The sequence below is a fragment of the Leucopleurus acutus genome (assembly GCF_964270905.1).
Source record: "Leucopleurus acutus genome assembly, chromosome: 17".
Lineage (NCBI taxonomy): Eukaryota > Metazoa > Chordata > Mammalia > Artiodactyla > Delphinidae > Leucopleurus > Leucopleurus acutus.
Window position 1 is genome coordinate 49,501,179 of NC_139159.1, and position 15,299 is coordinate 49,516,477.

A 15,299-nucleotide genomic window follows, 5' to 3' on the forward strand; every position below is an offset into this window, starting at 1 on the left:
TAGATAAAATGGAAGAAGAGTTGAGTATCTAGTTTAAAAAGTAAGAACTCTACAAATAATTTTAAAAGTAAAAACAAGGTGCAAAGTTCCAGTTATAAAATAAAGTCATGGAGATATAATGTACAGCATGGTGACTATAGTTAGCAACACTGTACTGCATATTTGAAAGTTGATAAGAGAGCAGATCTTAAAAGTCCTCATCACAAGAAAAACAATTTGTAACTATATATGGTGGTGGATGTTAACTAAATTTCTTGTGGGGATCATTTCACAATACATTTGACCCTTGAACAACACAGACTGAACTGTGTGGATCCACTTATATGTGAATTTGTTTCAATAAATATATTGGAAAAATTTTTGGAGATTTGCAGTGATTTGAAAAAGCTCACAGATGAATCATGTAGCCTGGAAATATCAAAAAAAATTAAGAAAAAGGTAGGTCATGAATGCATAAAATATTTATAGACACTAGTTTATGCTTACATAGGCATAAGGTGATATTTAATATAAAATTAATAATGTGTTAGTTTTCTTACTGTTTTACCCCTTTGCTTTCATAGAATTACATTACCATACATAATGCTTCTCTCTCTCTTGGTTGGAGAAACTGCATATCAGCCTATCATAACAGGTAAGCGTGGGTTTTTTTTGTTTTTTTGTTTTTTTTTGCAGTACGCGGGCCTCTCACTGTTGTGGCCTCTCCCGTTGCGGAGCACAGGCTCCGGACGTGCAGGCTCAGCGGCCATGGCTCACAGGCCCAGCGGCTCCGTGGCATGTGGGATCTTCCCGGACCAGGGCACGAACCCGTGTCCCCTGCATCGGCAGGCGGACTCTCAACCACTGCGCCACCAGGGAAGCCCAGCGTGGTTTTTTTTAGTGTAACAATGTTTCTAATACTATATGATGAATATGACTATATATATCATGTGATACTATATGCCATAAAGTTTTTATACCAATTCATTCATTAGTGTATAGGTTAGGCTACCATGAGGTAATCATGCTGCTGCTGCTTTGCTATCAATTCATGAATCACTATACCTGTAAATAAATATGAATTTTTCACATTATCTCTTCCTTTTTGATGTCTAGTGTTAGTAATACATATAACATCTAGAGTTTTGTATCATATAGGACATATAGGTAATGACAGACAATTCATCTTATAAACAGATGATGTAAACTTACGGTATCAATAAGTACAGTACTGTTAATATATTTTCTCTTCAGGATTTTCTTAATATTTTGTTTTCTCTAGCTTACTTTAAGAATACAGTACATAATACATATAACATACAAAATATGTATTAATCACCTGTTTACGTTAATGGTAAGGCTTCCAGTCAACCCGAGGCTATTAGTAGTTAAGTTTTGAGGGAGTCAAGTTACAAGTGGGTTTTTGACTGTGCAGAGGGTCAGTGCCCCTAACCCCTAGATTGCTCAAGGGTCACACATATATACAAATACTGAATCGTTATGTTGTACACTTGAAACAAATATAATGTTATGTGTCAAGTATACCACTATAATGTTTTTAAAGTAAAAACTTCATTAAAGGCTTTAAAGTTCAGTTACATAATCGTTTCAAGCCTCAATAAATTAATTCAGAAAGAACTACTGTATTTGAACACTAGAAAGAAATGTTAGATTTTTCTCATTTTCACAAATGAGACCAAAGATAGTATCACTGAAAATTTTTAAATAACATAAATGACACGATAAATGCATGCAGTCATTATACATTTTTAGAAGGACAAAAACCTAGGTTAGCTGTGATTAGCCTATGTGGGTTTTTTTATCATGGTGGCTCACCATGAGCGACAGGAGCCCCTGCTCAGAGTTCAGGAGTTCCCTCACTCCATCGCTGGATAACTCTAAAATGAGCACTCACAGAGCAATAACCCAGACCCGCGGATGCCATCTTCTGACCACAACTTACCCCAGGGTGTTGCCTGCCAGCCTGCCCAGAGTCTCGGAACCTGAGAGAAACCACGGGGAGTCGCTTGTCCTACCAGGCCTCGATGTCCTCCCTGCCCCCGAATTGCTATTCAACTTTGACCTGGGAAAAAAACAAAAGGTAGAAAAATCACAGAACAGTCCCAAAATCCCTAGGAACAAGCCAGGCCTCACTACTCTGGGACTTACTGTGGTACAATATCAGCCTAACAATTCTCTGATTATTGTTACTGAATGGATACTTCAGATCAAAGAGCAAACCTAACAATTTCTAGCCTCATAACAATCCAGTTCCTGTTTGAAACTGTTTTCACGGTTTAACTGCAAATGAATTGTTCCTTAGATTTTTTAAAGTAATCATATTTTCCTTAGAAGCAGTCAACTGAAAGTCATCATACATTATCTAGCAACCTTTTTTATATAACATCACTTATAAAGGCCAAAATTTTAAAGACTCCGTCATTTTCAAATTGAGCTACTTGACTTGGGAATATTAAAAGGGAAAAAACATGGTCCGAAAAGTCAGTTCACTCAAAGAGCCAGATCTGTCTTGGGCCCTACCACATACACATCATTCTTCTGGTAATCTATTTCTGTTAAGTGATCACTGACTCCTCTGCTACTTTTAATGCAAATATTTTAGCTATAAATCACTGCTTGCATAAAAATTAAAATCAAACTACAAAGTAACCATTTCACTCTATTTTAAGCATCTCCTTTTCTACAATGCTTTTTTTTTTAATTTGAGGGTTCCCAAAAATCAAAACACAGGTGTAATATAATACCTTTAAGAGCTAAATATTTATTAAATGGAAAGGACATAATGTCTTACCCATCATTATTGTCAGGTTTACCCAATTCCAATCGGTCTGGCTGTACTGAAAAACCGATCCTGCAAACTCTACCATCCTAGAAGCAAAGAAAATAGAAGAAACTTCCAAAGTAAAAATGTGTATTAAAACTTGAATTTATTCAACAAACAAAATATGTACCTATCACTGTCAATTCAGAAGGCAACAAATAAGCTCCCTTCGAGAAGGCACTCACACCTGAGCTGGGGAAGTATGGTTTGTATACATTATCATAAAACCAGTAAAAATAATTTAAAATATCTCCATCTAACAGAATTCAGAGTAAGGAAATGACTAGATATCAGGAACTTCTCCATTCTCTTACTAACTAGTTTCAACCTCTAGTAAATCATTTAAGCCTTCTCCGGGCCAGAGGATTTATACAATAAGGAAATGGAACTGGGTGGTCTCTGGAAGAACTACTGCAAGAAACTGCTGTTTTCCACGGTTGAAAAGGAAGACACATGATGATGCACAGCTGTATTTTAACATCCATTTTCCTTTCTCTACCGTAGAGTAAACGGTTTACCTCAAGAAGAAAGGCAGCATGATTTGGGCCCACCACACACTGTTTAATGGTAGCCTGTTCCAACACATTCAAAGGGGGATGGCTGGGAAATAAAGAAAAGTATGCAAACAAAATTATTTTTTAAATGGCAAATGCATCCTAGGGTTTTTTAGAAAATCCAATTAACAAAAGAAAAAAATTGCTAGTAAAGCCTGTTTTAAAAAACTAATATTTACATATTTTAAAGGAATAATTGAAAAAATTATTATATCTACACAGTCATTATAGCTCTTTGGTATGGCAGAGTTTTTAAAAATCAGTATGAATACCAACTATAATTCAAATGAATGCAACCCATAAAAATTTGATAGTTAGATTAAAATTTTCTTAATAGCTGCTGCCTAAATATGAGTACTTTTTCCTAATTAAAACAAAATCATTCTTTTTAGGAAATGTAAAATATCTTAAATCTCTTACCTGTTTAAATTATATTTGTTCAGTTTCTCTGAAACTTCCCGTAACCTTTAAAAACAAAACAAAACATGAATAAACCACACGTACAAAGCCTTTGTAAGCAAAACAGTTCTGATTTGGTGATCTCTAACAGTAGCATACAAAAATTTTACTAAGCAAGAATGTTTTTTATATTATCTTTGATTTCTGTCCCAGAAAAGATCACAAGTCAACCCTGCAGTTGCCTTCCCTCACCACCTCATTTGCAACTTCAGTCATCATCATCTTAGCATTTTACAGATGAGGAAACTGAAGCTTCTGGAGTTTATTTAGAAAACCAGCAGTAGAACTGGTACTTGAACCAACGCCCAATGGAAAGCCAGTTTTTAAACACCATACTACATATGCCAAGAGACTCTTGAATGTACACGTACATGATGAAATGAAAATATCTGGGAAGCACATATATATTAAGAATTTAATATAAAGAGACAGAAACAATGCAAAAGCCAAATTGGCTTAAGGTGAGAATAGTCTCGAAAGTTCTTGAATCACCTTGTGACACATAATTGTACAAATTAAAACCCACATCTATAAAATAAGGATAACACCTCACATTTTTAAGAGTATTGAATATGCTTAGAAAAATCTCAAAGGGCTGTGTAACAGAAAGATATTAACTCATGTTATCTATTATCATTTTGCTGTTTCTCTCAAAGAAACAGTCTTGAATTAATATAAAATATTGTAATACTCATTTAAATTGGGCACTTTTGTCAACCTAAGGAAGCCATTTTATAATACAAAGATGTATTCAAATGTAGAGATTTTAAGAGTTCAATTCTATTAAATTACCAAAACAAATGCCTTTGAAAACTTTTCCAGAAATTATTCTCTTAAAAATAAACTGAGCATTTTAGGAACAACAGGGAAAAAAATTAGAACAGTAAATCAACAGGAAATTCCGTAAGTTTTGCTTTCTAGAGAGTGACAAAAATACATGAAATCAAATTTCAATCATTCGTCCTAACAGACGAAAGTGGTATACATACTCAAAATTAATCATGCCTTAAAGCCAGTTTAGGATTTAAAAGCTAACACCAATCATATAACATATGGCCAAATAATCTAATTATTTTGATAAAGAGATTCTAATAGGAGCCAGTTGTCCTTCAATTTTACTTTATCCAGTAAAGTTCTAACCACTGTTCAACGATGAGTAGTATCTTTCAAACACTAAAATATGCATAAGCAAATGTCCAACACTAAATCGTATTTCTAAGCAAAAATAACTTTCAAATGATGCCATATTTAATTTGTCTACCAAGAAGTAAATACTCACTAGTGATTTTATTCTCACTTCCAAAGAATAACATCAGATCATGTGTGACTTGGCCCTCAATAAAATACATTTTCATTTTTCTAGCCTTTCATTAACAAAAATGTGTCTTCTTCAGTCCTGTAAAGTCAAGCTTTTTGACCAAATCCCAGTTTGCTCATTTATAAGGCACATATCTGTGTTTCAAGGCAAGATAAAACACCATAAGAATAATGCACTGTGGAACTCATGAGCTCTGAGAGAAGGCTGACTAGAAAATGGGGAGAAGAAAATAGACTAGGAGGCTCCAAACTGAGAGGCTCCATTCTTGGCAATAACAACAGCCCTGAGAAGACCCGGAGCAGAGGCAGGAGTTCTCATTCTCCTCAGCCCACACTGACTATGAGTAATTTATAAAACTCCTCACCAGACTACAGACTAGAGCCAGACTGTGAGAAAAGACTAAGAAAGGTTTTATTTCCCAAAAGCCATAGTAGTGACACTTTCGAAAGATAACTTGTTCACCAGCATACAACTAAACCCATTCATTTCCATTCCTTTTTTCTTAGCCCAACACTGTCTCTAGCGTTTTCACAAAGAATACGGGGGGGGGGTGGGGGGGGGGGTGGCGCAAAACTTCTCAAAGCTTTTTCAAAGCTGGACAATAACTGAGATTAAGAATTAAATGATGCTTTCATGGCTCCAAATATCATTCCAGGCAAATAATATCTATAAAACTAAAGTAAGGTTTGAGGATATCAAGATGCTAGAAAATAACAAGTCAAGAACTCAAAAGCAAATTTCAGGTTAGGAAGGGGACAGAAGAAATGTTTACTGACATCAAATTTTCTAATATTAAAAATCATGGTGGGGGCTTCCCTGGTGGCACAGTGGTTGAGAGTCCGCCTGCCAATGCTGGGAACACGGGTTCGTGCCCCGGTCCGGGAGGATCCCACATGCCGCGGAGCGGCTAGGCCCGTGAGCCATGGCCGCTGAGCCTGCGCGTCCGGAGCCTGTGCTCCGCAACGGGAGAGGCCACAGCGGGGAGAGGCCTGCGTACCGCAAAAAAAAAAAAGAAAAAAATCATGGTGAACTCCATCTGAAATGTACACCCATTTGTACTGGAAATAATACCCACTGGATAGCAAGAAATCTGGGGTTTACTCCCAGCTCATCTACTACCAACTGGGTTCATTTAAGCCCACTAAGTTTCCGGTCTCATCTACGTGAAGAAAGACTAATAGTCCTCCCTGGTTCTTTTCAGTCCTGAAATTGTTATGAATGTATGAAAAGCAAATATATCAATGGAAGATATTTATGTAATGTTTATATGGAAATAGCACTTACTAACTGTCATATTCAATTTCATCTTACCCATCTGAAACTTTCACACACAAATTAATTTTACATGGACACTTAGAATATTTCCCCAAATATCAAATTTCTTAAATTCAATCCGCAAAATTTACAGAAAATGTATCATTTTTCCAAATCTCAAGATAGTTATCATGACTAAATTGGCCCCATACACATTAGTTTACACAGATCCCAGATAACAGTAACAAAGAAACTTTCAAGCAAAGGGGGAAAAAAAAAAGGTACTAACTATAAAATAAGGAGTACTTTGTTCCCCTTTACATTATAGAGTCTTCAGCAGACATGTAAATCCCAGAACCGCAGGCCACTGATCATATTCATTTAAATTTACTGAGTTACTAAATGTCTCTACAAAAGTATTAGGCACTCATCTAATTTAAAGGATCTTCTTCCAAAAGCTTACAATGCTCAAGTTATTAACTATATTTCCTCTCACAGCGATATTAACAAAAGTTTTCCCTGTTTTTAAAGTAAAATCTAAACCACCCTACAGCTCACCAAATTCCATTTCAGAATAAATGTTTACATGTGATTGTGAAGGAAAACAATTTTAAGAACACAGCATAACATTACAAAATAACCTAACTCAGCATTTAATCTCATTTCAGAGACAGGCAGGAAAGCCTTTGTGAGGTGGCTATAACACACAATGGATAGGTAAGCAGTGAGCTTCTGACAATCCTTAGTACTCCTACACCAAAGATTTATTCTATATTCTGATTCAATAACCTATTTCATTCCTTCAAATTTATAGACATTTTACAGATTGAGAGGCTGGAATTTTTTTGACCACCAAGGTAAGGTAACAGCAAATTGATGTTAATAGAGAAATCAGTATAACAGTACTTGCTAGAGGGTAACGTATCTCATAGCTGCCCTTGAAATTCCCTACAATTTCAGTCTCATTTCCCCCAAATTTAACCTTATAATTTCAAAGATTAGTCATCTTTTGATGACCCTCAATTGACAGTAGCACTTAACACAGGTTCTTTGGTTTTACAATTCCCTGCCCTAATCCTAAATCCCCTGCCATGTGTTCAGACACACACACCCCTAAAATGAAACCTGTTAAATTCCCAGCTAAATTTCTAAAGGTAAAAAGTTTAGGTACATCTGGATTCCTAAAAGGCTCCAATTCTCCAGGACATAAGGATATTCCTGACAGCCCACCTTCTACAAGATGATCCTTTTGCTATCCCTGGAACTGTAAGATCAGGCATACCCACCCACGTTTCACGTGTATCAGTACTCACTTTAATGGCAGAAAGTGGCATAATCTGCCCCCAGTACATTTCCTCCAGGAACATTATTATTATTTCAGGCCCAGCTCAAATGCTACCTCCTCCATGTGCTTTTCTGGTAGCTCTGATTTTCTTCCTACATAAATCTACAGCTTCTCCCTCACAAAGGACCTTTACTGTCTACTTGACATTCTACGGTCATTTGTGTTTCAATCTGAGCTACCTTCAGACTTTAAGCAAAGAAGAGATAAAACTTACCAAGTATTTCCCCACTCTTCCACTTCTTTAGATAACAGTTCCAACAGTGAAAAATGTACAATAATACTTGTTACAATACATTTCAGAGGCAGAAAAGATTCCTGATCTTCAACTCAACAAAACTACTCCTTAGGTCTTCCACTTCAAATTGAAGTTTAGAACAAGCAAGAAAAGTGTGAATATACAGATTTCTTTTAGGATAGTCACCCATATAAATCTTGTAAGCAGACTAGTTAACACAGCGAAAACGTTTAATAACTCACCACTCACCAATAATCATATTAGCAAACTACCTTTAAAGTGACCTCACTCTACTCTCTAGATAACCATCCACGGAATAAAACTTTTACAGATCCATTTTGGAGTATAGGGCTTAATAATCCATACAAAGAAACAACAGCCAGTCAGTGAAAGGTTACCTACAACACTAAATCACAGACTCCTGCAGAAAATGTCTTAAAGATCACCTCTTGTCATCCATGTCAGAGAAGGCAGGTATTGCCAAAATGCAAATGTACCCAGACCACCTTCTTGCAGAAGAAGAAATACTGCAGGAATATTTCTGGCATTTCTCCAAGAGCAAACTATCTAAAGTTTAAAACTTAAAACTGAAGAAGCAATCAAAGGGCACTTTTTCCCCCCTCTTGGAGCAAAGACTATGTTACTAGATAGATGGCAGAGAGAGGCGCCAAACCCACCTCCAACCACAGAACATGGTCTTTCCACTATATCTTCATGCACTTTCCTGAGTATAGGGAGTCTGTCCACAACACTGTTCTTTTATACAAACTACTGCACCACACTATATATACTGCCCCTCTGAAATCATTCCTAGCATGCCAACTATCCACATCATCAACAATAACAATAAATTCAAGCTATCGCATGATGGTCCTGCCTGGCAGCCACTGTAATGTGAGAAAAGGATGTACTTTGGGCACAGCTGCAGAGGGCATTTTGAGATGGTCATTTACTTGTGCCAGGCACATTCCCACCCCCACCAGCAACCTGAAAGCCTGGAGCTAGCTTATTCAATCCACTACAGTGGGCATCCCAACCCCAAATCCCTTTTCACACAATCCTGGAGCAAGCCACCTAAGATATGCTCAAAGGAGAGGCCCTTGAGGGCCTCTTGGGTGTAAAATGGAAGAAAGTCAACTGAGTCTCCTCCTCATGCTGCACTGTGGATTTGTTTATGTGTGGACGAGATAAAGGCTTTCAGCCCACCTACCCACTCTGCGTTGTGACTTAAAATATTAGCAGCTACCTTGACCCCTGGGTCTGAGGATGGCTGGGAAGAGCCTGGAGGGATTAGGGTTGCCTTGGCCGAAACAAGAAGCACCAGCAGATTAGGGGTGATTCCCTTCATCTGTGTGATTATGAAAGACTCTCGTTGTAGGTCTGAAATTTAACTTCAAGACATTCAATTTTCAGATACATTTTTAAAAATCCATTTTGTACTGCTTCTAAGTGAATTTAACCCTGATCATGGGTTCCCAACTTCAGGATTTCTCAGGAATCGGGGATGGGGGGAGGGTGGCTAATGAGAGAAACAATATAGTTGTTTAGACAACACACACAGAGAAGAAAAAAATCACTACACCAAAACTCAACAAGTGATGGTTTCTAAAAGGTTGGTTAGAATGGAGAATCTGAAACCCTATTAATGAACTCTTAATACTGTTAATACTAAAACCCCCTGGTCTGTCTTGCACTCTGAATAAATTTACCCCCATGCATGATTCTCTTTAGATGTAAAATGGTACAGCAATGTAGCATAACATAGCATAAAGCATATGAAAAATTTAATCCTGCCCTCCTGATAGTATTAGTATCCATGAGGAACTAAATGTTTATCATCTCAATAGGGGAGGGGGAGGCAGTAGAGGCAAGGATCAGAAAGAACCTCTTTAAGATTTATATGCAAAAGCTATAGTCAATTACTAAAAGGGGTGAGGGGGGAGCCTTAAGGAGAAGTCACAAACTGCCGCCCTACAGATGTACACATGATACTGAATCACATGGCATTTTAAATTGTTAAAAGACTGTTAAAAGATTCTTGGCCAACATGTAAAACTGGAAAATTTCAGACAGATTTTCAGATTTCTAGCTTCTCTTGAAAAATGAGATCTAGCAACCAAGCTTATATTGCCTAGTGGTGACTAGAGGTGCCCTTACCTGCCCAGCACCTGTAGGCATTTGAGTTTGAGACCACTGATAGAGAAGATTATTCCTCCCACACTCTAAAAAAGGACATTTCCTTGGTGAAGAGTAATCTGTTCAGTTTTATAATGCAAATCCCAGCTTGTAAGTTGATCCCTAATGTATCTTTGCTTAGACGTAAGTCTTAACCACATTTTATTTCTTTAAATTTGACTTGACAATTTCTCACTTTTTTGCCCACCCAAGAAAAAATGGTGCCAGGTAGCAAACATCTGACTTTACTTTTAAAAGACCCCAAGTCACACAATGATGGCTTTTGTAGAGGAAAAAACCCATCTGTCAGCTTCCTGAATAACCAGTTATAGGTAGGACTTACACATACTTTGTGCTATGGAGAGAACAAATACCAGTTTATAAAATGTGTTCCTTTTACCCTAAATAAATAATACAGGACATTCAGCTTCAAGATACATTCAAGACCAAAAAACAGAAGTTTCTAAATAAATACTGTAAACTGAGAAAATGATACAAATTTTAAATGGGAAATTCTTTTTATTCTTCCTCCTAAAATGGTTTTCAGTTGAAACTGCTCAAAGATTTCTATAAAACTAAGATGAGAAAATTCATGTTATAGAAACACTCTGCAACTATCATAGAAAAAAGACATTATACTTACAAATAATTTCTTCCCTTAACACAGAAAATATTCTGGTTAGAAATTCCTATATAGTGCCATAAATAACATCTTTCATAATAAAATGAAAAAGAGACCAAAATCCCAAACTACTGTGCCATTTGAAAGATAAACACATCTCTGAGAAACTAAATGCTGAACACAAGAAAATGAGTCATTTTCCTTTAAAGCAAAACCAACTGTGTTATTTTCAGCTCCATTCAAAACAGGAAAAGGAAAATACACATGCCAAATGGACAAGAAATTCGGTAGGAAAAGATAAAAGATATGGCCTTTATACATTAATTCTTCTTGATAATTTCCTAAGTATTTCTGTCTCATCTAATTTCAACTGCTTAACAGTAAGACCATACATATGTACAAGACTCAAACTTGGTTAACTTGTGTGCTAACAGGGTGAGAAGACTTCCTTTAGTGCTCCTGTCCAAAAAGTGTAGCATCCAGCCAAAATTTCAAGAGAAAAGTCTTGGTTTTTCTTCACCCTTAGGCCATAGCCACATTCTGAATATCTGCAACATCAAACCCAATTTTAACTCTACATACAAATCAAAGGTCTCATGAGATAACTGACACACTTTGTAATATAAATACCACCATTTGGCAAGGTATTCAGTCCTTGAGATAGAACTCTAAACTGAAAATACCTGTGATGAAATCTGATTTTTCCATAAAACAAGACAATTAGGAGGTTAGGTTCCTGACCAAGGATCTTGATGCCATTAAATTCAGGAAAGCTTCTTTAAATGACAGATACTGGGATGGCTTCTTGTTGCCCTTTTAACATCGAAGATGAAACGGCAGTTTTACTGCCTCTGAAACGGTCATTTTACATTCCTGAGCTGCCATTCCATCTGCCCTGGGAACAAGGGGCAGCATGGTGGAGTGGGAAAAGAATGGGCTGTGGTGTCGGACTAACAAACCTGGGTTCAACTCCATCCCTTCCATTAATTGGCTCTGTAACCTTGGGCAAGCTTACTTTAACCTCCCAGAGCTTGGAAGGTATCTTGGTCTGTTAAATGGAGATAAAACCACTTGTCTGGTAGGACTGCTATAAGGCTTAAAGGTAATTTTGTAATGTACCTTGGAAAGAGCCAAGCACTTAAACATTCAATAAATGGCAGCCATTAGCATTATTACTGAACTATATTTTTCATCTTTGGATAGCTTGCTCTATATATTGCTGCTTCAAATCTGCCAAGTTCTAGCTTGAACCGGTTGCCAAACTAAATAGGGCCCAATTTGAATCTGGAGATCTTGTAGGAACCCGAGGAACCAGAGAATGACAGCTAAGTCTGGGAATTCTTGGAACCAGAAATCCGTAGACGCACTCTAACTGTGTATTTTGCACATGGGTTGTTATTTCACAGGAGTGAGAGATTCCTTCTCTTCCTGCCCCTACTACCTCCAATCTCATCTCCTCACTCTTCCTGGGCACTCTATACCCCAAATATCACTATACTCTCCCAAGTCCTTCACTAGATTATACTCACAAAGTACTCTTTTCTTGGAGGGGGGAGGGGGAGGGCACGCCTCACAGCTTGCTGGATCTTAGTTCCCCAAACAAGGGACTGAACCCAGTCCATATAGACCACCAGGGAGCGCCTTATTTTATTTTTTTTGTACACATCTATTCCTTCAGCCTAGAATAAACTATACCCCACTGCCTTCTACACGTCTATAGCTACTAGTCCCTGGAGGGTAGGCTGAAAGAACCTGTTGGAAACGTTAACTTACCTTTCACTCCAGGCTAAACTAGGCATTTCTCTGAGTCCCCTGGGGCATACTTCCTTCCACAGTACTTATGCTGTAACTACTTGTTTGATGAAATATTTGTCTCTTTCACGGCTTGACAAACTCTATGAAGGCAAGAACCGGGTTTTACTAATTTCTAAATCCCCAGCACCTGACAGCTGATGGATGGGTGGCTGAACAAATGAATGGGCATTCATGTCCCTGCTCTAAGTCCTACATTGCTTCAAAATAGTGGATTTGCAGCTTTTTTATTCTTTTCATAGTCATTCTAAAGATTTTTAGCTGTTCTGCTATGAGGCCAATATTATGAGACTAGGTTTTTTAAAACACACCAAAGGAATATTGTCCTACAAAATAACCCCACGGAGGTTCTACCCCAAATCAAACGGTCCTACAATATTAAGAAGAGTTTTTTACTTTAACTTTTTTTAACTTTCTTTGAGAATCATCCCCAGAAAGAGTTTACCAGACAGACTAGGAAATCACTCGGTACTTCACAGCTGGGGATACTCTCCCAGTCCCTCCACTTAGAGGACAGTCTTGTTCCTCCCCCCATCCCTCCCTCCTCCCCCTCCTCCGTGGCTTAATCTGGGTTGACGTTAAGGAAATGTACTGAAGGGGCCAAAAGGAAGCTGGAAGCAAAGGGAAGAGAGAAAGCAAGCTCATCAGGAAGCAAAAGTACAGATAAAAGTCTGTGTGCAACTCGCCTGTATAAGTGCCTGAAACTGATAACATGAGTCTAACTGGCTAAGCACCTTAAAGTGCAAACTAGAGAAAGTCTAATTACTGGACATCTACTGGCAAGTAATGCAATAAAATATTCCAACATTTAATGCTGTGCCAAAATAGGAAGAATTGGATATAAATACCCATAATTAATTTTTTATTTGTTTGGGGTTTCTTTTTTTTTTTTTCGGTTGTTTAGCCAATCATCAGCATTGTAGCCATGAAAAGGCAAAGTTAGTGCCAACCAAGTTCTACCTAGATACCCAAAAGAACCCTGGGTTTTGAGTCTCAGCTCCACCATTAAAAAAGGGGCGTGACCTTGAATAGGTCATTTAACATCTCCTGCTCTCATGTTTCCACCTCTGCCAAAAATGATGCTTACCATATCTGCTTCACAGAGTTGTTTTAAGAATTGGATAATATGTCACATGCAAAAGTAATGTGTACCATCTGAAATAACAGTGTCTAAACCTGGCTAATCATCCACTGCCTAAGGAATATTTTAAAAGACATATTACCAGACCCCACCCAAACCTACTAAATCAGAAATCTCCAAATACAAGACTCAGTAATTTATATTCTGGCTAAATAAATTATGGCACATTCATAAAACGTCTCTGGAAGGAATAACATTTAGTCACCTATGACGAAAGGAAGTAGGCAGCTAGGAAACAGAGCAGGGAGGGAAGCTTTTCACTGAGTGCCAATGTACACTTTTTGAATTTAAATCACATATTATCAACTCAAAATTAAAAAAAAAAAATTTCTAAGCAACCCAAAGTGATGATCAACTAAGTTTGGAAATCACTACTCTAAAATACCACGAATACATGCAAGGACTGCTTAAAACAGTCACAAGATTAATAGTCCATTTAGGGAGATATTAAAAACCCTACTATTTCAAGTTCTGGAAATGTTGCTTAGGATAGCCCCCTCTTAGAAATTCACAATCCAAATACCTCTATTAGATTCTGATAAGTCCTAAAATAAAGAAACATGTTTACGCTTAATCCTGTGTTTTTCAAACTGAAGTGAACACTGTTTGGGAAACACTAAACATGGAACACAAACAGGCCATTCTTTCTAGTAAGGTCTTAGGGAACCAGAGGACACTGATCCGAAATCTAAGCTCCCAGAAGTAATAGCCCCAAACCGTGGAGGGGACCCAGCACAGAGAAGCCCTCCCCCTCCAAAAGGTAGAGCTCAGTAGTGACAAACTACCTTTCCTCTCTTTTTTCTTTAACTAAACAAAACTGATTTCCCTATTTTCTTACTGGGATTAAAAAGATAAACCGTATAAACAAACAATCTTACTGTGCCTAAAATTATATTGTTAACATATATCTATAGCAATTTTTTTAATCCAAATAACATGGCAACAGCATTTTTATTCCTTTAAGTAGAAAAATTAAAGATCTTTAACTATGATTCAAAATCATCTACATTTAGGAGACAGCAATAGATTTCAATATTTCCCTTCTACAGTATAAGCAGACCTTCCTGGGCATCTTTATTCCCACAAAGCCAGACTAACCAAGTGGGCTTTACAATCAAATTGTCCAACAACCTTGCTTATTACCTGGCGCATGATCATCAGTGTACCCAGAGCGGGTCTGAAAGCTGTATCAAATAAATGGCTTCTCTGAAATCTGCACCTACTGGGGTTCTTAACACTGGGTCTCTAATTCAGAGATCCAAATCGAAGTCATCAAAAAAAGGTCAAACCTACAAACCACCACAGTCAAATTTAAGGGCTTACCAGATCCCTTTTGTTTTTATCATTATGGCACACAAAAAAACACAAATGTCTCCCCTCTGGCAACACAGCAACCATAGCAAAGGGTTGGCTTCCCCCACTACCAATAAATGGGATCCACCAGTAAATGTTTCCAATTCTTCACCTTACAGTAAGTACTCAACCCAATAGAAGTAGATTCAACAGGCAGTCTCTGATTTACAGATTGACATTACTGATAAAGAGGGCTCTCATCCCATCTCA

At 37.5% G+C, this 15,299-nt stretch overlaps 1 protein-coding gene across 5 annotated transcripts in view; it reads right to left on the reverse strand.

The window, feature by feature from the left end:
• Positions 1–15,299, reverse strand: part of UBR5 (ubiquitin protein ligase E3 component n-recognin 5) — a 143,142-nt gene that overhangs the window by 100,823 nt on the left and 27,020 nt on the right. For all 5 annotated transcript variants that reach the window (XM_082858801.1, XM_082858800.1, XM_082858798.1 and 2 more), the window contains exons 2-5: positions 3,796–3,840; positions 3,340–3,421; positions 2,792–2,868; positions 1,943–2,062 (exon numbers count right to left, since the gene is read on the reverse strand). In XM_082858801.1, coding sequence (XP_082714927.1) covers positions 1,943–2,062; positions 2,792–2,868; positions 3,340–3,421; positions 3,796–3,840 — 324 coding nt within the window. The remainder of the gene's footprint in view (positions 1–1,942; positions 2,063–2,791; positions 2,869–3,339; positions 3,422–3,795; positions 3,841–15,299) is intronic.